At 39.1% G+C, this 26,611-nt stretch overlaps 1 protein-coding gene across 2 annotated transcripts in view; it reads left to right on the forward strand.

Moving 5' to 3' along the window:
• Window positions 1–26,611, forward strand: part of LOC123822142 (sine oculis binding protein homolog) — a 158,587-nt gene that overhangs the window by 18,844 nt on the left and 113,132 nt on the right. For both annotated transcript variants that reach the window (XM_045844076.1, XM_045844077.1), the window contains exon 4: window positions 21,004–21,155. In XM_045844076.1, the coding sequence (XP_045700032.1) occupies window positions 21,004–21,155 (152 nt within the window). The remainder of the gene's footprint in view (window positions 1–21,003; window positions 21,156–26,611) is intronic.

Below are 26,611 nucleotides of genomic sequence, written 5' to 3' on the forward strand. Positions count from 1 at the left end.
AAAACTGAAGCTCAAATAGGTTGAATAGCTTTCTCAAGGTCATGTGCTTTCTAAGTACTCAAGCCAAGAGCAGTATTAAGATTTTCTGACTCCTAATCTAATACTCTTTTTTAATATAAAGCTGGGCTTTCAGCATATTTGTACAAAACTTCCTTAGACTGTCTCAGAATAAAAATACTTATTAATCTGCTACTTCAGATTCCCCAATGACAGGGGATGCAATTTGTTCCCACAAAAGCCTATTTTTAAAAGCCCACATCTTTTGGAAGACTCGGACTTTCTAACCCTGAGCATCTGTGGTTCTGTGAACTGGTGGGATGACCCAGTAGGGGCCAAACCCTGATTTGGTTTGACAGTGAGTGCCATCATGGGGCAAGCTGCTGCTTCTTGGAGGAACTGGAGGGCTCCGTCTGGCCAGGCCCTGGATTTAGAGCGTGTTTCAAGTGCTCAGGCGGGCTCACCACTGGACCCCATCCATGTCTGGCAGGCAGTGGGCCCAGTGGAATACTCGTGATTGGGAACACAGTGATACCACACGCTCTTGGATTTCCACTCTCCCTCTGCACAGCTGCACACGGAAGTGTGGGCGTAGCTTACTTCTGTGCCTGGGGAAGCTGCTTTTTTTTTGTTTCTGCCCTGCTTTCCCTCAGAGAAGGGGAACTCCCTGGGCTTCGGTGATTACCAGAAGCATTGACCCTCTTTTGGCCGCATATTTGCACCTGATTTCATCCGATTTCCAAAGCTAAGCCGCTCTTCCCCACTCAGAGACAGACTTTGGCCCTTGGTGTTGGGTTTGTGACATCACAGTTGTTACTATGGTAATAGACTTGTTATAAACACAGGATAATAGCTCTGATTTTGCTGTTTTTCCCCCCCCTTTTCAAGCAGTGAAGGGAATTACCATGATCCTTAAATAAGAATCACATACTTTTTGCAGACTCTGGGAAGAGGACAAAATAAGGCTTTGCCATACAGAGCAGCCATTAAAAAACAACAACAAACAAACAAATCCAAAACACTGTTATAAGAATAATATTAGAAAGCAATTGAAAACATTAACCAATTCTTTTATGCAAAGATTCCTTTATCCTTGTAGTTTGAACAAGTATGAAAACCTTTGCTAATTTTAAGAATCACAGCATGAGCATAGCCTAGAGTGGCAGAATATCTATCAGCAAGAGTTTTGAAAGATAACTCAGGTTAATTATATTGTAACCTTGCTGTAATTCTTCTCATATTAGACATTTTAATATGAGTTCAACCCTTTGGGACTTCATTCAAAGAGGATTGTGCCAGTAAAGGACTTCAGTTGGCATGGAGTGTAAGAATTGTGTTATAGTGAGTCTCCGTCAAAATACTACATGTGCCCTACTCCCCTGCAAGTTTGACTATTGAAGTAAAGACATTCAAAATGGATTTTATATGTAATTTTTAAACAAAAACCTCCTACCCGTCTTTACTGCTTTACAAGTGAAACAGCACTCAGCTCCACTGATCAGCCATCAGTCCCACAGCGGTTGGGCAGGCGTGGGTCTCCCCGTCCCACCTGCCTCCAGTCAAAGTATCCGGTGGGGACTCGAATCAGGATTTTTATATCTCAGTCTTAGACTTGCCCTATGACAACACTTTGTTTCCAAGAATTAAAAAAAAAAATCAATAAAACTGTTAGAGTAGTTATTTTTGTTCATGAGGAAAAGGAGGAAATGCAGCAACTTTTTAAATGAAAGTTTTACTGAGCTCTGCTGCAGAAAACACTGTGTATCTAGGAAATGACATTTTAGATGTGAGTCTTTTGACAGGTTTTCCCAGAAGCGTACAGCTTGCCTATTGTTAAGTCCAGAATCCCTCTAAGTCCCTAAATACTTTTAAATGAAATGAAATGTGAAAAAAAGGAGGGAATACACTGCTCTGTATGCTTTATGTGGCAGTTTTGAATAAAATGCCTTTTATCTTAAATGGTAAGTGGCCATGTTCTTCTCCATGACCATGTTCCCACGTATGAGGTGAAGGGTGGAGTCCGTCCACACAGGACACGCAGGTTTGTGTGGATGGGGATGAGATCAGGCTCCTAAGGGCGGCCTGATTTCCTGTGTGTAGGAGCGAGCGTCTTGCCTTTCTTTGAAAACAGTGACTGTTTCCTGTCTTCCAGGATGGTTTACTTTCAGAGAGCTTTCCAAATTTGTGTTCAGTCATAGTCATGGAAATATGATATATTTTTTCAAGCAAATCTTGAAATTCTTAAGGGGTTATAAGAACTGGGCTCTAAGGAACCATTAGCTTAACTGAGAATGTGGAAACATTCACGTGATCTGCTAAGCTCTATGTATAAAGCTGAGTAACCCACAGTTAATAAGCATGTTACTTTTTGGCTCTTATAATTCTTACATGGAGTTATACTTGCAGGGAAGACAGAATCAGAATGTGGTTTGCATTATGATCATTATTTATTTTATCTGTTATTCAGTGTTCTTGGGCCTTGCATATGAATGCTGTATGCCAGATAGCCATTGAGAAAAGAGTATATTTAATCAAAATTGCTTTGCCACTTATTTATGTCTTTTAAAAATATGATTATTAAATAAAATTACCTAGAGTTAATGGGATTTGAATGACTTACTATTTATGTAGCAGACACATTTCTCAAAAAAAAAATGAAGAGGTTCACTGAGTCCTCAGATTTGGAGCATTTTCCAAATCACTTAAGGCAGGGCCAGGAGGAGTTATAGTGAATGGCAGGATAGGAGTAATCAGTAACAGTCATGATATAATATTATCACACCTAATATTGGTCTTTTGTGAACACTTACTATGGGTAGGCATTATTTAAAAAGATTGTCTCGTTTAATTTTCCAAACAACTCTGTGTGGGTGCTATTATAAACCTTGTTTTACACCTGAGGAAACTGAAACCTGGATAAACTAAGCTACTTACCTGACACAGGTAATACGAAACAGAGCTGATATTTGAACCTAGGCATGATATCTCCTTAACCTATGTTCATAACCACTGGATTATCCAAAGTGCTATGTCAGTCTTTCAGCCACTTACGTGTTCACTGAATGTTTTTCATGTTGTACCAGATGATACAAGTATACATATATATATATTTTTTAATGATGACATATATATCATCATCTCTGACCACTAAGAACTTGGAGTGTAGTTGAAATATAATCAAAGCATCATTCTAGTTTGACTTTGGAAAATATGATATGATTTTAGTCGGGTTTGGACCGTGCGTGGTGGTGGTAGGAGGTCAGTTGAAGTGGAGTGACAGAAAGTCCTGCTGTCTTTTGACAGTTGAGAAATGGGGTCTGAAACACGACGTAGGTGAGAAGATAGTCGTTCAAAATTCAGTGATTAAAAAAGACACAAAAGCCTAAAAATGTTTTTTACTGTGATATGGCTCCTGTTTTATCTTTCTTCATATAAGTGGGACTCTTCAAAAAGTGTAGGCCAAATTTCAATGTGTTCAATCATTCTTTTGGTGGTGTTGTTCTTAATGCCAAATGGAATGTGCAGTTTGAATGGAAATATGACCAGAGCAAGAACCAGGAGACCTGGGTAGTCAATGCCAGCTCTCGATTTACTGGCTGTATAATCTTGGGGAAGTCACTTACCTTCTCTGAGCCTCAGTTCCTTTGTTTGAAAAATGTTGTATTCAGTTTAGGCAATCTTTAATTTTCCTACATTTATTAAATCCTGATTTATGACTTATATAGTGAGTTTCCCACCTGATTTCATGATTTGAAGGAGTCTATTTTAATAAGCTATAATATGTATTTATTAATAATTTGAACATACTTAAAGCAAATTCAACTGAGTGTAGTTTACAGCAGCCAAGAGTGATGAAAGATTCATGCTGCTGAGGACAACTTTCAGGGATTGTTAATTTTTACTCTTCAAGAGTGAGTAACTTGAAAGAGATTCAGAATTTATAAAAAGTGCCAAAAATGTGAAATATGAGTGAATAAAAAGATTATATCACACATATGTTATTAGACCAAATTATTTGATGTTACATATAAGTAGTGATCACTGTAAGCAAAAATTTCTGCCAAGGAGAAGTCACATTATGTCTAATTTGATTTGCCAAAACAAGATTGGGAAGAAACAGAAAAACTGAATTGCCCTACATCTGTTAAAGAAATTAAATAATTAAATCTTTTTTTTTTACAAACAATATTTTAGACCCAGATCACTTTAGTGTTAAATTCTACCAAACAGTGAAGAAAAAAAATAAAGAAAACTTAGAGAAACTCTCCTAGAGAACAGACAAATAAGAAACACTTATACTAATTTCCTGATCCCAGCATGACCTTGATCCTATCACATGACAAGGGCATTAAAAATAAGAAAAATAGTAATTTAATATAATAGGGATACTTTAAATGGAAAACTTTTATTCATCATGAACACTGATTCACAAATTCTGAACGTAATCATAGCAAACCAAAGCCACTGATACATAGATATAAAAGGATAAATACATCATGATTAATTAGAATTTTTTAGGGATGCAAGGTTGATTTAAAATGTAAAAAATCAGTCAATATAATTAACTACATTAACAGAATAAAATAAAACCTCATACAATAGTCTCAATAGATGCAGAAACATAATTTGATAAAATTTAACACAATAAATTATAACAACTTTTGGCAAAGTAGGAATACAATGGAACTTCCCTAATATGACAAAAAGTAGCAAACATCACAAAAACTACAGCAAACATCATATTTTATAGTGAAATGTTGAAAGCTTTTCTCTTGAGCTTTTCATTTACTTAATGGTAAATATTGAAAGCTTTCCTCTTGAGATCAAGAATGAAAATAAAGATGATCACTATCACCACTGATATTTAATTACATAGGTTGTGTAATAAGGCAAGAAAAAGAAACAAAAAAATAAGATTTGAAAGGTAGAAATGGCATTTTGTTTAGAAGAGAATGCCTCCCCCAACAGCATACAGGAGAACATGGGAAATGTTGTGGGTTCAATCCCAGACCACCGCACAAAAGCAAATACTGCAATAAAGCAAACCACATGAATTTCTGGGTTTCCTAGCACATATACAAGTTATGTTTATTCTATGCTGTAGTCTCTTGTGTGCAATAGCAGTATGTCCAAAAAAAGTACATACCATTTTTTCCCTCTCCCAGGGACATATTTTCATTGTTTTACTAGAGAAAGAGGGAGAGAGAGAGGGAGAGAAACATCAATCGGTTGCCTCTCTCATGTGTCCTGACTGGGGACTGATCCCGCAACCTAGGCATGTGCCTTGAGCAGGACTCAAACCCATGACCTTCTTCTGGTTTACTGGACAATGCTCCAACCAACTGAGCCATACCAGTCAGGGCAAAATCATATCTTAAAAAATACTTTATTGCTGGTGGAGAGTCTTGCCTGGGTATTGATGAAAATACGGTATCTGCAAAGCACAATAAAATGAAGCACACTAACACGAGGCATGCCTGTTATGTTGAATGAGTTCATTAATCAAGGTCTCTAACACAGTTGATACACCCAAATCCATTAGATTTCTATACACCAACCACAAAAAATTAAAAACGAAATTTAAAAATATCTACAAATTTCATTTAAAATAGCATCAAATCATCAACTACTCGGGGAACCAATCTAACAAAAATATGTGTAAGGCTGTTACACAGAGAACCATAAATATTGTTGAGAGGAATAAAGGAAGACCTGGATCATTGGAGAGACACACCAAGTTCATGAATTGGAGAGGAAATATTCTGAAAAGGTAGATTCTTCCTAGATTGATCCATACATTTAATTCAATGTTATAAAAATCCCAGCATAAAATTTTGTGGAAATTAAAATGCTATTTCTAAAATATGTGTGGAGATGCAAAGGGGCAAGAATAGCCAAGACAAATTTAAGAAAAAGAAAAACAAAATAGGAAGATTTATACTACCAGATCTGAACAATTATAAGACTATACTGGTTAATTAATAATTAAATAATTTAATTTTATTATTAGTGTTAATTGTTGTTACTGTTACTCTTTTTTTGGCCATACTTTAAATTAGCCTTTAAGAATCCATTAATGTATATATCTGAGGCATAAAAGAGAAATGAATACTTTCTGTTTCTCATGTCAGGTCTCTTTTGTTTTAATTTTTTGAAAGAAACTACAATTATACAATATATTACATGTTGGAAAAGTGCATAAAACATAAATGTATTTTTTTTTAAATAATGATCCTTGTTGACTCACAGCTTCTTCCCTCCAAGAGGTAACCACTTTTGTGGTAATCATTGCCTTCTCTTTTTTATATAGTTTTAACACCTAAGTATGCCCCCACTAAGAAATACAGTTCATTTTGCCTAATTTTGGACTTTACGTAAATGAAATCATGGTAGCCAACTGCCAAGGTAGCCTCCAGTGATCCCAACTTCCTGGTGGTCTCTACCTCCATTGAATCAGGGATGGTCTGTGTGATGAACTTCTAAGCCACCATACAAGGTTATTGCAGTTCTGCCTAGTTTTCTCAGGCTGTTCACTCTGGGGAGAACATGAGGAAACTCAAGCAGTCCTGTGAAGAGGCCCCTGTGGACTGGAACTGAGGCCTCCTACCGACAGCACCAACTTGCCAGTCTTGTGATTGAGCCACTTCAGGAGTCATCCCCCAGCCCAAGACAAGACTTCGAGTGACTGCAGCCCCAAAAGACATTTGGCTGTAAACTCATGTGCAACCCTTAGCCAGAATTGCTCCAAACCACTCCCAAATACCTGTCCCACAGAAATCATGAGCAATAATTGTAAATGATTTCTATTGCATTAAAAGGAGACAGTGAAATAATGATACAAGGATATACATACAAATCATTGCAGTGGACTTCAGAAACAAATCTAAACAGATATTTGATTTATGACAAATGTATTTGCTTGGGTTATCAGCAAAATACTATAGCCCAGATGGCTTAAACAACCAAAATTAATTTTCTCACAATTCTGAAGAATGTTACGTCCGAGATCAAGGTCATTGGGGTTGGTGTCAGGGCAGGTGGGTTGCAGATGGCCACCTTCTCCATGTCCTCACATGACAGAGAGCAAGAGAGCGCAAGTTCTCTGATGTTTCTTCTTAAGGGGGCTCTAGTCTTACTGGGCCAGAGCTCTATCTTTATGTTCTTGTCTAACGCTAATTAACTCTCACAGGCCTTGTCTCCAAATATCATCACATTGGGGCATAGAGCTTCAACATGAAATTTGGAGGGACACCAGCATTGAGTTCATAACAACAGATGACAATATAGAGTAGAGAGGAAAAATAGTCTTCAATAATGTACTTGTGGAAAAAAAATGAGTGTGGATTCTTCAAGCCATTCACAAAAGTCGGTTGTAGATGGATTATTGATCTAAATGTGACATGTAGAACAATAAATCTTGTAGAAGAAAGCCTAGGAGAATATATTTATGATCTTGGGTAGGCTATTGTTTCTTAAACTATACACTGAAAGCACTAACCATAAAGAAAAATGTTGATTCAATAGGCTCTACTAAAGTTAAGAAATTCTGCTGATTAAAAGACCTCTTTCAAAATAATGAAAAAGCAAACTACTGAGTGGGAAATGATGCTCATAATGCATGTCCCACAAAAGACAAATATCTACAATATATGAAGAATTCCTATAAGTAAGAAAAGAAAAAGGCCTAGAAAAATTGGCAAAAACTAGTGGCCCATAAACATATTAAAAGCTATTTAATCTCAGTCAGCAGGGAAATAAAATTTAAAATCATAGTAAGGTACCAGTACACAAACATTAGAATGGCTAAAATGAGTAAGACTGACAATACCAAGTGTTGAGGAGAATATGGAACAACGGAAACTCTCATGCATTGTTGGTGGAAGTGGAAATCAGTATAACCACTCTTGAAAGCTGATTGCCAATATCTGTTAATGCTGAACATGCACGTAATCTTATTATTCAATAATTCTATTCTAGATATGCACTCAACACAAATGTGTATGTATGTGAGCCAAAGACATATAGAAGAAGCTTCATAGTAGCATTTATTAATAGCTAAACATAGGAAACAGTTCAGATGTTCACCAACAAGAGTTAACATGGTCCCCCAGGGGTTCCTTGTATGGCGTTAGGTGGGTGAGTGTGGGCCTTGAAGTTGAATGTGAAATAGCAGGTATATCATGTATGCATAATTCAGGGAAAAAGATCCTTGTTTCAAAAATATTGAGTCCTTGACTTAGAGACCTAGATTTCAAAACAATTTATTTTAACTTTTCTTCTCCTGATATAAGCAACTAAACCCTAGAATGTAATTTTAACATTTATTTTATATCTAGTATGCTCATAACTTTCTGAATTTTAAAATCTTATCATTCCTTATTATTAAGGTATTATCTATTTAAATGAACCACATCATATTGAAGCCTATATATTAAGTTATAGGCATAGGACAGAAGCATCCCTCACAGTGGTCTGTTTGAAAGCTGCTTTTGATATGGTATAAAGTGGAGGGAAGTGGAGGGCACTGCGGAGGGACAAACAGGATACACAACATGCCAGTAGTTCTTATCAGGCTTCGGTCCTCAGGAGACATTTGCCAATATCTGCGATATTAGTGGTTTTCACAACTTGGAGAGGGAGCACTGCTAGATATAGTGAGTAGAGGCCAGGAATGCTGCTAAATATCCTGCAGTCCACAGAACATCCCTCACAACAAGGAATTATCTGACCAGAAATGTCAGTAGTGCTGAGGCTGAGAAACCAGGCTTACAGTGATGACAGCTCCACGCATGGGGCGCCTCTTGTGCACCACTCCAGATCTCTGGGCCGCACATCTTACTGCAGTGATTGCTGTGGTGATCTGACAGCGTAAGCATGTGCATTCTGAAAGGGCCTTGCCTCATGCCTGCCTCTAGCTTCTAGCTCTGGGACTTCTCTGATATGACAGCATGGACATTGCATAAATCCTTTCAGCACTCACTCACACACGTGCAAACTAGAAGTGTGGGAAAATTAACACACCAGACCAATGGGACATGAGAGTTGATGGATAAATACTTTTTCCTTTTGTCTCCTGGGTGATTGGTTATAAAATGTATTTCATAAACTCCAGAAAAATGTTCTTTGTGATTGAATACCTGTCTCTCTTAGTGGTGGCCAACTCAATAACACATTGTTCTGTTGGCTTTTCCTCCTCCCCAGGTTCAACCCCTTTGTCCCTTGCTCCTACTTCCTGGAATCACATGCCAATAGACTGTCTGCATGTGAGTCTTTGTCTCAGATTTGGTTGTCTGGGAACTCAGGATAAAATACCATGTGCAGAAGTACACAGTGGGAGATCAGAAATTAATGGAAAAGAACATAAAAAGTTAGAATTTTATGAACATTCATGTTTTTCCCTTTAAAATAAAGCATAAATATATAATAAAGGAGTTAAAAAAGGATACCAGATTCTTGGTGGTGCAAATATTGGGGAGTTCAGAAAGGACTACTTCTAAAATTGTCCTATTAGCCAAAGGATTTTCTGAGCCTCTTATGATAAGGTCAAGGAACAACAGTGGTGGCAATACAGAAGGAGAAAAAGGAAAAATATTAAGTCAGGGGTTCAAGAAAAACAGAAAAAGAAGAAGAATATCCTGTGCCTAAACTCTTTTAAATGGATCTGGTTATTTTGAGAGATTTAGAATTCTAGAATTTTAATTAGAAGGGACCTAAGAGATCATTTAACTAACTACCCTCTTTTACAGATGAATAAAATGAGGCCCGGAGAGGCTTAATGACTTCTCAAGGTCATTCAGTTGGGTTAACGTCAGAATCAAGGCCAAAATTCACTTCTGAAGTGGGGACACTATTCTAAACATGGATTCAAATTCACACATCTGTGGTCCCTGAGGCAGTGTGGAACTTCTCTTGGCATTCCCTAAACTCTTTTGGGAGGTGTGACCTAGCTGGGACAGCACTTTCCGAATGCCCTGCCTCAGGTCACCAAGGAGCCAAGATGCTAACAGGAAATGAGAGGAAATGTCGGCTGTGCTTTGCCTTGCTTGTAGAGAGTGGCGGTTTCTGCAATTAACCTGGACTTGACTGAACTGTTTGCTGTTAATTTTTTGAAGGTATAAATAAAGTTTGCCTAAGAGAGAGAAATGATGATGAAGTTGGTAACTCTTGTTATTCTAGGGACATTCCCAATTCTGACTGTTCAAAGTTCCTATTAAATTCAGAAGACTTAGTTCATGGGCTTGGCCAAGGAGAGTGGAAATAACGATTGCACTCTGTTCTGGGGCTTTTAAGTGGTGTTGCCCTCTAAGGCAGCTTTGTTCTGGGTGATTACTAAAGCTGGTGCCATTGGCACCTCCTGCTTCCCTGGGGTGAGATGCCCTGTGCACCAGGCATTTAACCATCCAAGGTGTACCTAGTCGGGATTCTGTTTTTCTTCTTCTTATGCTGAGGCCCAAAGGAGACATCACATTCTATGAACAAGACAGACATGGTCCCTGTCTTAACTGCTTTATAGTCTGGTGGAGGAGACATGCTAAAAAGAAATCTCAATCAAGTCTGAAGATGATGAAGTCCAGAGTGCTGTGGGATCTGACCAGGTTTGGGATCAGGAGAGACCCCCCTAAGATGACGTTTAAGATAAGAAATGAAGGAGTAGCAATACTTAATCGCTCAAGGATTTTGAGGTTGTGGGTAAGGAAGCGGCACACAGAAAGGCTCAGGGTGGAGAGAGAGGCTCAGGGAAAGTAAAAGAATCTAGAGTCCAGAGAGGAGACAAGCTGAGAGGCTGGCCTGGTCATGGGAGCCATGGAGGCCGTGCTGAGGAGTTCTAACTTCTTGAGGGCAGTAGATGACACTGAGGGGTTTTGAGCAGGTAACAGCAGTGATGAGATTTGTGTGTCAATAGAATTCCCTCCATCTAGAGTGGAGCCCACATGTAGTAGGGACAAGAGGTGTTAGCAGTGAAGTGCATGAGGATAGGGCACCAAGAACAGTGCCTGGTATGTAAGCAGACTTGATAAGTATTTATTGAATGAGTGAATGAATGGAGTGGGTATATAATGAAAATATTTAGGAGGACCTGGTGATTAATCAGAATGTGGGAGGTAAGAGGGAAAGGAGAGGCAGGAAACATGCCAGATAACTGCTAGCAGGTAACTGCATGGATGGTACGGCCAGGAAGTGAGATGAGAAACACCGTGGAGGGGCAGAGTATGGGGAGAGGCGTGTGTGCGGCTTTGGACACTGTGAGTTAAGATGTCTTGGAGGCAGTTGAAAATAATATCTCATGAGAGATAACTATTGATTTGGAAGCTTTCATCCTGTGGATGATAATTGGAGTCACAGGAGTACATAGATGAAGTGACCCAGGGAGAACATGAAGAGAAGAGGCAAGGACTCTGAAGGATTTCCCATTGGTGTGGACCTCCACTTCGCTCATAGCTGGGCTGTTTTGGCATGTTATATCTCATCGTATTCCTGAGAAGGGATTGGCATGGGGCCTTTCAGAGTCCTTCAACCACTAATTATTCTCATTCAGGAAATCTAAATAAATATTTCAAGATGGAAAGAATGAAGAAGGAAACAAATTATCTTGTTGACAATATTCCAGCAGGTTTATCTTGGTTCTTTTAACAAATTTAAAAATACAGTGAAGTTCTGACTCTTCAATCTACTGAACTCACAGTTCAGGGCACACAGAGAGGAGGAGCTGAGGAGGAGCAGAGCAAGTGCTTTATGCAGGTGCTTTAACCCTTGCAGGTGTCCCTCTGGTCTGAGTCTCTAGCCTGTCAGTTCACCTCCTCTGGGATGGTAGCCCCAGCATGGTGTGCTACTTGGCAGGACTGACCGGAATGCTGAGAGCTGGGACTTGGCCTGCAGATCAGTCCCGATGGGGCTGCTTATAGCCCCCTCTGTGGTTACCCTGAACACCTGACTCCTATGACCCGCTGTGGTGACAGACCAGCCATGACTTTTTCATGGTCCTTTTCTACTGCATGTTGGCATTTTACACTGGGGGCAGCCATAGGCAGCTCCTGTGGGCTGTGGTCATGTCTGTTTTGTTTGCAATGTATTTCCAGCTCCTAGTGCAGTGCCTGGCACAAAGTTGAGTAAATAAGTGAATCCTTTGTCTACAATTAAGGTTTCCCTTCTGGAGAGATTTGTCAACCACTGTGGGGCCCATTAAGTGTAATTAATGGGATGGCCAGATTTCAGGAGGGGAAATGAGCCCTTCAGATAAATAGTAGGTGTTGGGAATACTTTTTCTCTGACATAAAGCAGCTTAACTCTTTAGTTCTGTTATGCTGCTATTGTGTTTCTGTGGAGATGGTGTCCCTGTTTGCAGGGCAGGTGCTTGGAATTACTTTTCCAGTAGTGATGGATTTGCTGGTGCACAGTCTTTGACCTTGCCCCTGTCCCTAATCATGTGCATTTGTCAGCCAGCTGCTGTGGCTCAGTGAGTGGTCTTCATCCATGGAGGACAGAGAGGTCCAATGGAGAGCAAACCCGTGATTGCAGCATCACTGTCCCAGGGCCTTGTAGACTGGTTGCAGAGTCAGATCCAGGGCTTAGGGATGGGGGGCAAGATTATACTTGACCTTCTTGTTTATGGCAGCCACCCAGTGAACATGAATTACTATGTCAAGAGCAGTGTTACTCTCCTGTTCGTTTGTGATGGATTTCTGCCGCTTTCTCTGCAGAACAGGAAGGGGGTGTCTTCTCTGTATTTGATGCATATAGCTGACACCACAGGATTTTGTGTTCCATGGGTGTCAGTGCAGTCTGGTGTGTTTATTGAGGGCTGGTGAGCATTGGTCAGCCTACCCAGCCACACAGCTGCAGGCCTTGTCTCTCTGCCCAGTGCAGACAAAGGAGGCTCCTGGCAGTGAAAGATCCAATTTTGGGAGAAAGAGAAGAAACCTTCCTGATAATTTATGGCCCACGTGGAAGTGCTCATGTTTCAATGCTAAGGTAGGGTGGTGGAGCAGCATGTCCCAGGGAGACTTCCGCAGAAGTCCAGTTTTAGGGATTCTCTGTGAAAAGACGCATCCATGGTCAAATTGGTGAAATACAGCATACTCTGCCTCCCTCTTGAAGATCAGACATACATTATACATACCAAAAAGTCTTACACTAAAGAGCCTGTTATTTAACTTTGTTTACTAGTGTTTTCCATGTATATTTGGCCATGGAAGTCTTTTTAAAAACAACGCCCATGTAAGTATCCCATGGGATTAGTGTTCTGTGGCATGTGCTTTAGGAACTGTTGCACAGAGGAGTCTGGGTTTTCCTTACTTTTAAGTTCTACCCTCTTCTTTTCTTAGTGCAGTTCCTTGGGGTGAGTACATAGGAAAGACAAACTTCCTGCAGTGAGTATTGAGAAGTGGAGGTGAGGTTGAGAATGAGGTTTACAGGAAGACATCTCTTCCCTGGCAAATCAGTGCAACTGTGGGGAGATATATTCAAGTTAGCGCTGAGGATCTGCAGGCACATAAGCTTAGTGTCTTGTTAAAGAATCTAAGTCAGTATGATGTTCAAGAGAGAATTACTACTTTGTGACTTTATGGGATCTCTCCTTTTGTTTTTCTTCTTTTCATTTCCACTGTTACTCTATAGGTTTGGAACTTCTTCTCCTTTCCCCTCAACCATTCATCTACCCATCCATCATCCATCCACGCATTCATTGGTCCATTTATTCATTCACTCAGCATAGTTGAAGCACTGCTCTGTGGCAGGCACTGAATGCCCAAAGGCAAACAAGAGATGGAGCTTGCTCTCACATTGCTTACCAGGGCTTCTAGGTGTGGAATGAGACTCCAGTCTGTCCCAATTCTGATACCCCCTACTGGAGTAACATTTCTCAAAACATCTCTGATCCTGTCACGCCCTGCTGAGAAATATTCTGGAGCTCCATGTTACCTGTGGAATAAAGAGGAGACCCTCCTGTCCCCTAGCAGAATGACACTCAAGGGACTCCTGCTTCAGTCCCCACTGTCCCCAGTCTGATCTCCTGCTTTTGCCTTCTCACAGTCCTGGTCGATGTCAGGACTCCTCCCCATCCTCAGCCCTGCCGGCCCCTCCCTGGCTCCTGCTGTCCTTCTGTCCTGTTTGCCCTTCTCTTGAACTTTCTCCCCCTTCAAGTCCTTTAATACCTAACTCGAATGTTGTGCTCTGTGGGCTCTAACAGGTTGCTGAACCTCTCTCACCACCTTCTGCCTGTCATGTAACGCGTCACACACTTTTCTGTCTGTTCTCTTGGGAGCAGAGCCATGTCCTATTCAAGTCAACATTCCTGACCAGTCACCTAGTGCAGGGCCCTGCTTATAAATGTTTAATTCATTCTGCAGTCATATCTTTTATGTATATATGTAATACATATATCAGTAATTTAAAATTGCTAGAAAAATTCTATTAGAAAATTGAAAATTAATTTCAATTTTTTTCATTTTCTATCATTTTGTGTAATATGTGCTTATTTCTTTAACTTCCTGGAACCAATTTTAGTTTAATTATAGAGATTTAGATTTTATTTTGGTGTTAAGTACTACTCTAGATAGAGGGATTCAGACTATTTAAATTTTTGAAATCGCTTTAAATGATTCTATTTCCAAAAGAAAAACAGGGATATTTTTAGGTAGTACAAAGAGTCATAGTTGTGTGAACCTCTATTGTTTAATTGCATCTATCCTTTTAATTAGAAATAAGTGCAATAACATTCTATTAATTCACACCCTATTACTGGGCAATTTTATTATTATTATTATTATTATTATTATTATTATTATTGGGCAATTTTTGATACATTACCAAGGTGTCAGACATTTTCATTTTTGTTACTGTGATACTTTTTAAAAGAACAAACTTCTCAGGCACTTGGAAAGATCCACCCATGTAGATGGTTGATGTAATAATTACGAAGAATTCCCATCTATTAATTTCAGAATATCTGGCAGTACTGTGATATATTTGGCAACACCTTGTCAACTATTAATTCAAGTTAAATAAGTTTTAGAAAGAATAACTGTAAGTGAAGCTTTTATTAAGTCTAATAACTTTACTCTTAAATAGTCTGAGTTAGTGAAATTTAATCAATTACTGAGTTGTTCTTTGTATTCAGATAGTGGTTCTAGAGGTGCCATCCGTGGGAGGGTGTGTGACTGAGGTGACTGGTGCTCGGTCATCTGGGCCTGTCCAGCCCACATAAAGCTGACACCCACCTTTTCCTTTCGTATGGCTCTAACTGCCAGCAATTCCAGGGAGGGCTCATTTACATGCAGAATGTTCCTACTTTCCCCCATTTGATCCTTACCACAGCTGTACTGAGGGTGAGCACTTCTCTCCCTTAAGTGACTTGCCCACATCATACGACTAGAAGGGACAATATTAATAATGACCAACATCCTCTGTCTCTGTGTCTGCACTCCACCACATTATCTTTTAAATGATAGTGACTTAGGGCTGCAACGCAGCGTATCTGTCACCTCACTTGCTTATAGAAAGTCACCCCCTTCAGGCTATAATAAGTAGATCTGCCTGTTGCTTTTCTCTTCTGGTGATCCCTAGCTATGTGCTATTCCTTCCACCTCCTTCAGCTTGTACTGTGCTTTATACTCACATCTAAAAAGGACTCTGAAAATATTCTACATTGTGCCATAGTGTGATCAGACAGTCGGCCCAGGGCTACACGTAGCAAAGTAATGGCCAGAGGTATCTTGTACCCTAGTCTCTCCCACCTCTGCCCTCCATTTTCCTCGTTAGAACCCTAGCCTCAGCACTTCTCCCCATTTTCTGTGAAAACTTTTAGAAAGAATAATTCATTTTAAAGCACACGTCATTGTTGACAAATATGTTTTGAACTCTCTTGCTTTCAGATAATTTGTGTTTTAATGGGATATAAGAAATATTTACTCAAAGAAAGTACTCTCTAATGCTAGAATTTAATTTGAGTGAGCAGTTGAGGGATAATTTTTGAAGCTAGGATAGTCTTATTGGGATCCTTGAAATTACACATGTTAAGTGGTTCCCCACTTGACCCACATGGAAAGTCAGTCTTATGCATGCCCTCCTGTCGATCTCCCTCCTTACAAAAGAGAAAGTTGGGACAAGTATCGCTTGCCTGTGGGAGAATGAATGACTGCATTCTGAGATACAGGTATTATTGGTTCTTTCTCATTGAATGTTTCAGTGGAACTTACTGTAAAAGTACAGACAGAATGTTTGCCCCAAATCCAAGTCCTATACTCAGTCATAAACAAGTAAAGGTTTGCACTGAAGGCCTTTAACTTTTTTTTTTAAATCCATCAACAAATATTGAGTAACACTTCAGCTGTCTTCTCAAAGACATTTTGACCTTTCTGACTCTGTTTTCTTTGTCTGTTAGTGTGTCATGGAGCAGTGTCTTGTGTAGGTAGCAGAACCCATGACAGCTTTTTGTCCTTTCTGTAGAGGGGAGTCTGTGTGTATGATGAGTAGCCCCCCATGCTTAGAAAAGCTGTGATTTTAAGGTGTAGTGGTCAAGAGCTTGTGCTCTGGAGGCAGACAGTCTGGGCTTCATCCAGGCTTCGGTACATATTGGCTGCATGGTTTGGAGCAAATTACTTAACTTCTAAACTTCACTTTCCCCATCTGCCCAATGTGGATAATGTTAGTATCTGCCTGAGGGGGGGCGGGTGGTGGCTGTGATTAAGATTAAAGGGTGGATTTAAAGAATTTTGCACTGTGCCTGACACCTACCGAATACTAAGGAAGGCTAGCTATGATTATTTCCTTTTGGCTCAATGGTCCAAATTTTCTCTGTGTATTCTTACATGTTCTCTTCTAGAACATAGGAAATTGTACAAAAGCTTCTATAGGACTCTGTCAAAACTTTTAAATTGGACTGTTAACTTGAATTATTATAAAAAGAGCGGGAAAGAAAGCAAACTTTAACCCTGGTTTCTTGCCTGCCTTCCAGGCCATGTCTTCATTCTGTTCCTGAACAGAGCTGCTCCAAGAACTAGATTGGCAGAGTAGAGTACTGCCTGTGCTATATTTCTATTTCATGGTGTAGAGAACACATGGAGTCACTTCAGACTATCTTGCAACTTGCCTCAAATATAATTCAAATCTTGAAATGATTATTTGGACGTGTGCATTCTAGGGGCTTTTGGAAGAGAGAAACATCAGTAGCAAATATTTTCAGATTTTTCCTCAGTCTTGGAATCCCACAAAAGCCACAAAGGGATGGTAGATCTACAGTTTAATTGCTTGGGGTTCATTAAGGTCCTCCCGATTATCTTTGGGCTGTAGTCAGGTAAGCTAGTATGCATGTTCATGGCCAATTCAAATGCCCCTACAATGGCACTGACCAATGGCTGTTCTTATTTTTAAAAGTCACCAGGTACTGCAGTTTCTCAAACAACTTCAGCAGGCATTCCAGAAATGCTTGATTTCATACTTCTCTGCACTATGATAAGTAAATACAATTTTGATTTCATCTTAGAGTAATTAATCTGGGATGTAAAACAGAATAATTTTGTATAGTTCTTTGAACATTAGATTGGAACGAAATGCCCTAAACATTTTGCTTAATTAAATCTTTAAAGAGGTGGTACAAACTTCATGATTAATTGAAACATGCATATTTTGACTGATGCATATTTATATGGTATTATCATATGAAAATTTTTATCACGTTATACAGACTATTCACTTTGGGAATGTGATTTGATGCTATAAATATTTTGCATTTATTGTTGCATTTTTCATTATGAAAAATACATAGGCTAATGGCTGTAAGGAAAAATCTATTATGTGAGTCTTCTATGAGGTAATCTCAGGTCTCTAATGGCACAGACCTTGAGCCTAAATATAAGGAAATCAGGTTTTCCTAATTTGAATAAATATTTTTAAGTATAAAAAATTTAAAGCAGATCAAGTTAGGAAAGCTAAAGCACTGGGGTCTATTCTCCTTTGCCAATGTAAAGTGTGCACATCATTCCCAGGTTTCAGGTAAAAAGAAAATGTGGTTGTTGAAATGAGCAATCTCTTTGGCTTTAAGCACTTAAGAAAATCTTACTTTTCTAGGGGTGCAGTCATTCTGCTTAAGACGGGGTACCACCTCATGTCTGGTGGCAGAATTTCGAGCTATGTTTTAGCTGACAATCAAATTTATATAACCACTGATCTCTCTTAGTTTTTAAAATATACTGTTAATTAAAATGAGTTTTATAAGACTAGAATATCTGAGATATCTAAAAATGTTTTCTAAACTTTCAGAATAAGCCACTTTTCAGAGACTTCTTGGGAGCATTAGCTATGGATAACAGTTTGATGACAAGAAAGGGAAATCTGATGGAAGTTTCCCCAAGTGTTTGCCTTTATGAAACACAGTTTTATGAAAAATGGATGGGAATACTGAATTATTTAACAAGACAGATGCTAACCACCATTCCAAGGGTTTTCTAATTTCCAAATACAAAAATGCACAATTTCTTTTGTTTCATCTTCCCATAGTGTTACTTTGTAGTACAAATTATTTATGAAAATAATCTGCTTTAAAATGATGCCTTTTGTTCACTTGTAAGGTCTCTTGTTTGCTACAAAGGATCCTTGTTTCCCCCTAAAAAACGAGTGGGTCTGACTAGTGGTGATGGAGTGAAGCAGGAGGGAGACCTGGAGGGGCCTTCGTGTCCCGGCATCCTTCCTCTGGACAGGCCCAGTGCAGACTGAGCCTGGCCCTGGTACAGCCTTGCTCTCTGCTCTTTGTCCTCTCGGTTTTCATCCATTATAGTGTGAGACCTGGCACTAAATGTCTATGTTCTCTTTCTCAAACCAGCCTATGCAGGAAGAAACGACGAGGGGAACCTTAATGCATGGCTTCAAGTTCTTTGTTGGGAAGTAGGTTCTCCTCCTTGAACTTTGAGGCCAAATAATTTCCCCCATACATTTTTTTTTCCTTACAGATTTCACCACAGTCAAGTTTATTGCCAGTGGATCATTTATTGAGTGATCCACTGCATCATCTTCTTTTTGAGGAATTTAAGATTTTGAAGCAGCTAATCGATTGGGAAAAACAGAAACTATTAGTGCTAGTTAGTTTACTAATGACAGGTGATTATTTTAAAAGTATACCATTTCTAAGCTAATTTTAAAAAACTCCTCTGTACTCTAAGGTAAATTACAGAGTTTTATTAATTCTTTATATCATGTAAAATGTCTATAGACAGATGCCATATTAGAGATCATATAAAATACAAATAAAGCTTTCTTTGAATAGACGAAATGATTAAATACAATAATTGTATGATATTTAAACTCATGTTGACTCCATTTTAAAAAATGTATGTTATCAAAAATGTTTAATTAACTTCAAAGGTCATTTTTACATGGTCTCATGTATTATAATTAATAATAAATCACAATATGTAATTGTGAAATAAAAATGGTGATTACAATGATAATATTTATTCCACTAAAGTAAATAAAATGCTGCACATAGTTCTGAGTGATGGTACTCAGGGGAAAAAAAAGCCGTATCACTGCTCTTCAAATTAGTTTGCTTCTAATTTTGCAGGCCGATGACCGCACTGCCTCAAACCAAATCTTTCCCCTGGAAGTGGAATGAGTGCGTGACAGACTCTATGAACCATCAATATGTCAACGGCTCATGGACCAGGCCTTGCTTAGCAATTAGTCTTTGGGGGCTTTTATTCTGAAATCAGACACTATACCAGAGCTTCTTGGGGATTTTGTGATTACCATTCATGTCTGGAGCATGAGTCTGGGTTAGTAAAAAAAAAAAACCCATAAAGGACAAAGAGTTGTGGCTAATAGTGGCAGTCAGTTGGACACACGTACTTGGTCCATTGGGAGAATCAAGAAAACTCAAGATATAGCAAAAGCCTATATGAGACCACAGTTTCTTAGACCTCTACTTAAAAGTCCCCTCTTAGTCCCCCACCAGTGTTTCACAGACTTCAGTCATGTGAATATCACCATCACCTATTTGTCATAACTTCTTACTACCTGCATTATAATTTACTATTACATTCTATTAACTGACTCACTTGAAAAGGCTTTATTGGTTTTAAGCATGTGATATCATGCACATGTACTACTTAAATTTGCTTTCTTACAAAGAAAAAGAAATACACTATTTTAAATATTGAAAATATTTGCACACCACCTAACACCATTCTGAGCACCCACGACATGGTGACAGGTCCCGCAGAAGACATAAAGACCACCAGTCTAGCTAAGAATGTTCTAGGCAGGTCTCATGGCTGACACCTCCCATTACTATGTCTCCAGCCAGGGACCACGAACCACACACATCACATGGAAAAGAATTAAAAGGGGCCTACACCTGCCTGGGGACACCACGTGGGAAGACTGCATCCTAGGAGACTCCTGAGTGAGCCAGGCCATGGCCTTTCTGTTGGCAGAATCTGGCCACTCATATCTTCCCTTTTTTGACTAACCACATCATTTGGGAATCATTGTATTGCAAGAGTGAACAACACCCCATATACCATGTAACAGGAATAGGGAATACGCCAAGATTGATCTTGGCTCCTGACCATCAAGGTTCACATTAGGACATCACACATGTGGTTGTGGTACCCCACCCAATGTAGATATCATAGGCTTTCAGCAGCACCTTTGAAGAAATGGGTCATTTTTTACAAGCTCCTGAGCAAGTACTGAGCCTGGGTGAACCAGGCAGAATAAGCATTTTTACCAGGCCAAGAAGCCCCAGGAACTTTCATGACTCTGTAGTCATGCTCTGGTTTTTAAGTAAATGATGTCTTTTGGAAACTTAAAAGCCACCTAAAAAAAAAAAAAGAAAAGAAAAGAAAAAAGCACTGAGTCCTCCCACCAAGAGCTGGCTATTCTATTAGGTCAGAACGTGGCGAAGTGCGGAGATTAAAATCAGACCTCAAGTAGCTCTTTCAGGTTCAGGGTGTGTCTAAGTTTGAAGGGATGTTTGCTTCTGATATGAACATTTTTCTTATACTTTTATTATAGAAGATGATGTGTCAAATGTACAAATAATGTGTGCCTGGTGCCAGAAAGTGGGAATCAAGCGCTATTCCCTGAGTATGGGAAGTGAGGTGAAAAGCTTCTGCAGCGAGAAGTGCTTTGCGGCCTGCCGACGAGCCTACTTCAAGAGAAACAAGGTAAGACCGCAGTAGGGGGAGGCAGCCACGCAGGCCTCACCAGACCACGTGCGCATGTGCCTCTTAGCCTCTAGCTGAAAACACTGCGCACCTTTTATTCTTTCTGTTTTTTTCTGTTCTCTTTCTCTGCCATACTTTACCTTTTGGAATAAGGAATCCCCTTCTAATGTGTAAAATAACCTGTTCTTCAGTTTCTCTTGTCTTGGTGTTTGAATTCTGAGAGGGTGAATGAATCGGATGAGGACATGGTGACCGCAGCTGGTATCCTAAGTGACAGAGTCTCTCCAGCAGCAGAATGCTTAGACTAGAATCCTGAAAGATAAGTGCTAGGGATTTCTTACAAAAGCTGAGAAACTAGCCACAGGCGCATGGCCAGGAAGCTTTAGTCTACTCAGTTTAATACTTGTTCCCAAGGGGAATAATGCTCTGGCTCTTTCCAAAATCCGATCCGCAAATTCTAATCAAGAAACATGTCAAGTCTCTCTTGACACCTTATATTAAACTTGATTGATATTGAGGAAAGGTGAAAGAATGGATTCAAGAACCAGCACCGCTCACATAGCCAAGCGTTTGTGAGAAGCATGGTGGGTGAACACAGGAACAGCCATAGTCATAGTTTTTTGGGGATTGTTTTTTTTCTTTGTTTGTTTGTTTTAAGACATCTCAGATTTGAAAATGTCCTTTTAGAATAGCATTAACCACCACTGATGGGAAATGGAATGCATGATGTTTTTACACTCCCACACACATACACACACAGCATTTTGCCACCAATTACTGAAGTAAATTGCTAGTTCTTGATTATCTTCCATTGATCTGTAAAGCTTCCTCAATTCATAAAACTGTCCACACTTTGCTGAGCATTTCCATTTCCATAATACAAGATCAAAATCCGTCCTTTCTTGAAGCAAACAGTTATTATTTTTAAGTCTGATATTTGCAATCCTGGAATGCTAATCTCTGGCTCATTGCATTACAAGAAGCTCTGTTGCAGCAAATTATTTCCTGCAAATTTGGGTCACATCATTCTGCCAAAAAAATAGAATGCTGATAGAATTAGGATTCAGTAAGGTGGAATTTCAGTAGCAGTCTCTAAGAATTAGGTTCATAATCTTCACTGGAACAGGAAGGCAAGTGAGGGAACTGCAGTTCTTCTGGGACAGTCACCAGTCAAGTTCACAGTCCCTTGGGAGGGGCCCATGAGGCTTCAGAGGAGGGTGGTAAGAGCAATGCATAGTTTGCTTTAAAATGCAAGGATTAAAATGATCTCTAAGACCCTGGGGCTCCTCTTTTGACTGCTGAACACTGGGGTAACAATCACAGGAATGGACTCAGAGCTTTTGTCTTCAAAGCTCTACTTACCACAACAAAATACTTCACATTTCATCCTAGAAGATGGTTAGAGAACAGGGGGTTTTGTCTATGATTCTGAAGGGTTTTGGATCTGAATGTTGGTAGACTGTAGTGAATAAAATCCAGCAAGATGAATTTGTCACAGTCCTTGCAATACATGTTATACTTTGTGAACTGGTTTTACTTTAGTAAGCCTTTGAAGAAAGTTACCTGGAAAACAGCCTAGAATAATATATATAAAATACCATATATAAAAATACCATATAAATTTACATCATTATAAATCATATGTAATATTACATCATTATACAGTCTGAGGTCAAACAGAATTTAAACTTCCATAGCATAAAGTTTTGAAAAATGAATAACTGGGAGACAAGATAAGAATTAGCATTTGAGATACTTATAGTAGGTAAAAGCAGCTGGAGGAGGAGGAACATTCCCTTTCACTTCTTGCAAGAAGTTATTGGGGTAGTTCTTTGAACATCCTGCAAAACCTGGGAGTCACAGTGGCTTGAAGTTTGACGGCTAGTCCCAGCAGTCCATTAGTGTCCACACAAGACCTGTCTTCTCTGCAGTCTTCATGCTTATTTATACATTCCAAAGCTCTACCACACTATATACGTTCTCATTTTTCAAATAGAGAAATAAATGGGTCACATCACTTGCTGGATTCTTTTTTTCTTCCCCCTAAATTTTAAGAGTGTTATCTCTGTAACAATATCCTATTGTATTACAATAAACATGTACAGCTGCTGCATTTCTGTTAACTGATAGGATTTTGTGGTCATTTCATTTAGGGCTTGGGTTTCCTAATGGATTGTATTAGATACCAGTCTCCATCCTGCCGTTTCTAAGAACTGCTGTAAATCAGCTCCAGGGTGTTCCCCACTGAACACAATAGCAGATAGCTACTTCTCTTGTATCACTTAACAAAGTCTTTAGACCTCATTATTAAAATTGTGGACTTTCTTAATCCTAGAAAAAGCTAAATGCTACACTTTTAAATACTGAGAAGTGGATGGAAAAGAATAAATAATGTGTGTGCAGAGCAGAATTTTGCCTTAGGTGTGATGTAGGTTTAAAAAAAAACATGTGAAATTAACTCTGCTTTAAATTATGCTTTATAATGACAGCCTGCTTCTTGGTGGATAGCATGCTGGGATCTAAAAATGGTCTCTAAGTTGAACCCCAATTGCATGCATAACTTCACAAAGAAAAATCCTAGTAAAAAAGGTAGCTAATTAGGAGCGGTATTCAGCTGACCTCTGTTTTGTATCTGAGCAACACCTGCATTTGTGAATGTAAATTGGACAGCTGTGTCCATGGTTCCCCTGCTCTCCTTTTCACAAGTGCTTGGGTATAGAAGCGGGGACTGATTTTCTGTAAAAACAAGGACAAAAATAGCCCAACTCTCAAAATGAAGACCCATTGAAAATTGACTCTAAATTTCATTTGCTTCTTGAACCTTCCTTGTCTTCGGGTTCACATGATGGAGTAGATTAAGAATGTCCTATCTGTCTCTTACAAACCTTGGCACTAGGAAGTAAGGTTGGATGAATTGAAGTCAATTTAACCCTTTATAGCATGTAAGTTCTATTTTTAAACCCAATTTAAAATTTTTTTGAATAGTTGTTTGGATTGCTACAAGTACGTAGGCTTTCTTCAAAATGCTTTTGCTGGGACTGGATGGTGAATCACAGCTGTGTTCCTTTAATGAACCTCACTACTAGCTCATACATTTCAGGATGTTGGCTCCAAGAAGTGTATACTGTGAATTGATAATTATATTTTTTTGGATCCTTGTCCCAAACAGGCTCAATTTCTGCCTCAAACATTTTCGAAACAGTGGGTTAGAAAAATACTTTTGTAGTCTATGGGCATTGGCCAAACAATGGGATGTCAGTCTCATTATTAGAGGCACTAGAAACTGGTCAGGGAGGTAATAACTCTTTTCACAGCCCCTTTTTGAGGCCACAAGTAGAGAAGGACTTGAGAACATTTCTAGCCTAGTGATCTACCTAGGAGCCAGAAAGTTGTAGAGACTCCTTAGTGGTTTTGCAGGAGATACTGAAGTGTTTAATCCAACTAATGCTGGTTTTAGTTTGCATAATGACAAACACTTAAAAAATATTCTTTACTAAGGTAGTGATACCATATAACCATTATCTCTTTAAGAGCAAGGGTAACAAACAAGACTACACATGGTAGTCATTTCCAAATATCCTGTGTTTGTTTTCTTCCTTCTGCATGGGAAATATCCTATGTCCACAAATCAAGCAGGAAATCAACACTCAAGGCAGATGGCCATGCAGCAATGTAAAGGATGACGGTTTTTGTGCCTTGTTCAGGTCACAAATTTATAGCATTGTCTATGGATTAGTGGCATTGAACTTTAGTAATAAACACAAATTCCCAAGAACACCAAAATTTTGCTTCCCTGTTCTAGTTTTTGTATAATTTGAGACAAGAATAGATAGAAACACTTCTACAATATCATAATCCCCCAAAAACCATAGTGGGAAGAAACCTATGCAGATAAGAGATAAGGATAAAGATGAATTAAAAATAAAAAGGTTATATAAACAAACATTTGCAGATGATGTCATTAAGATCTCCTAACAATCATGGTAATAATAACAAATATTCAATGTAGAGAATATTGTACGATAAGCATCTCTTTTACTTTCAAACTATATCTCTGGGTACACAGCTATCTCTTCTTAGAAGAGATCTCTTTTGGGAGAACCCGTTACTAATTAGCACATATCATCGTATTATTTGCAGTTTCATTTTATTTAGACTATTGGTCTTTTTTATTAAACTCGAATATATCCTGGGAAAGATTTTCAGTTTCAGACTTAATTATAGAATCTAGTAGTGCAGAAGAAATGTGTAACAATTGCCCTGTTAATCTAGTGATTAACCTGTCTACTTTTTTTCCTTTAAACACCTGCAAGGTTTAATTTGCAAAATGGCTATCATTCATGAAGGTTTGGGAAAGGACATTAAGAAATTACTTGTAATTAACATCCCCTGACTGCCTGAAGCTCAGACCACAGACTTGCTTCTGCTAGTGGCTTGCAAATATTCTTGATTGACAAGTAAATGTGCCCACAGAGCATCATGGTTCTTCCCATGGGTTCACCTTGTTTTTATGGGCACCAGAGAGCCTTTTGGGTCTATCTACCTGAAGGATGATTGCTCTGGGTGTGTAGTGTTCCTTGGAACTCTGCTGTAAGCCCACCTAAAGCCTGCTTGTAGGGTGGCTTCTGCTTCCCATGCTTTATAGCCTGCAGACCAGTGGCTGAATTCCCTTTTGGTCACAAAAACAGGGAGGCTTTGGGGACAAAACAAAAAACTCAGTGGTTTTCCTGTTTTCTGGTATTTGGAAATATGGAATGGAATATTGAAGAGCTGCTGAAAATGAGAACCTATGAAAAAAGCAATAATAGAGGAAGGGGAAGGTGTTAGGCTGGGGTGAAAGCAGGGGAATTCTGGCCAGTGAAGTAAGATGTAGGTGAGGTAAAAGTGATGTCTAGGCTCTTTCAAAAAAGCCAGAAAGAGTTCCATGCTGAGGGGGACACTATGCTAGGAAGCCATCTGAAGCTTTGGGGGAGAGGCACGTGATCTGTCTGTTTACCAGAGCACATGAATACCACTTGAGAAATACCAGTCTAAGGGCTGCCTGGAACACAGGCATAGTGGGGCAAGGGGGTTGAACTGAACAAAAGGAATAGCAACCACATCTAGAGTTAAATGGGCCACATTTTGGGAGGTTGTGGAAGCAAATAGAGAAATAATTCTAATCAGTTTCCCAGAATAGATGTCAACTTCTGAACCATATTAGACATTTTAGATTAAAAATGAAGAGATGATAAAAGTCCAGAGAGTTTCAAGTCCCAGTCTTTGATCAACCCTTTTTTTTTTTCAAAGCAAAAGGAAGAGGGGGATTTTTAAACGATCTGAATCAACCCCTCAGAGATCAATACACAGGGCTATTGACATATATGCCTGAATGTTAATTTTCAGACACAGTCAATCTCTGGCTGTCCTTCTGGTGATAGCTAATGCTATACACTTAAATCAAGTTTTTCTCATCT

The sequence above is a fragment of the Phyllostomus hastatus genome, unplaced genomic scaffold (genome assembly GCF_019186645.2).
Source record: "Phyllostomus hastatus isolate PE091 unplaced genomic scaffold, TTU_PhHast_1.1 phas_contig_40, whole genome shotgun sequence".
In the NCBI taxonomy this organism is placed as follows: domain Eukaryota; kingdom Metazoa; phylum Chordata; class Mammalia; order Chiroptera; family Phyllostomidae; genus Phyllostomus; species Phyllostomus hastatus.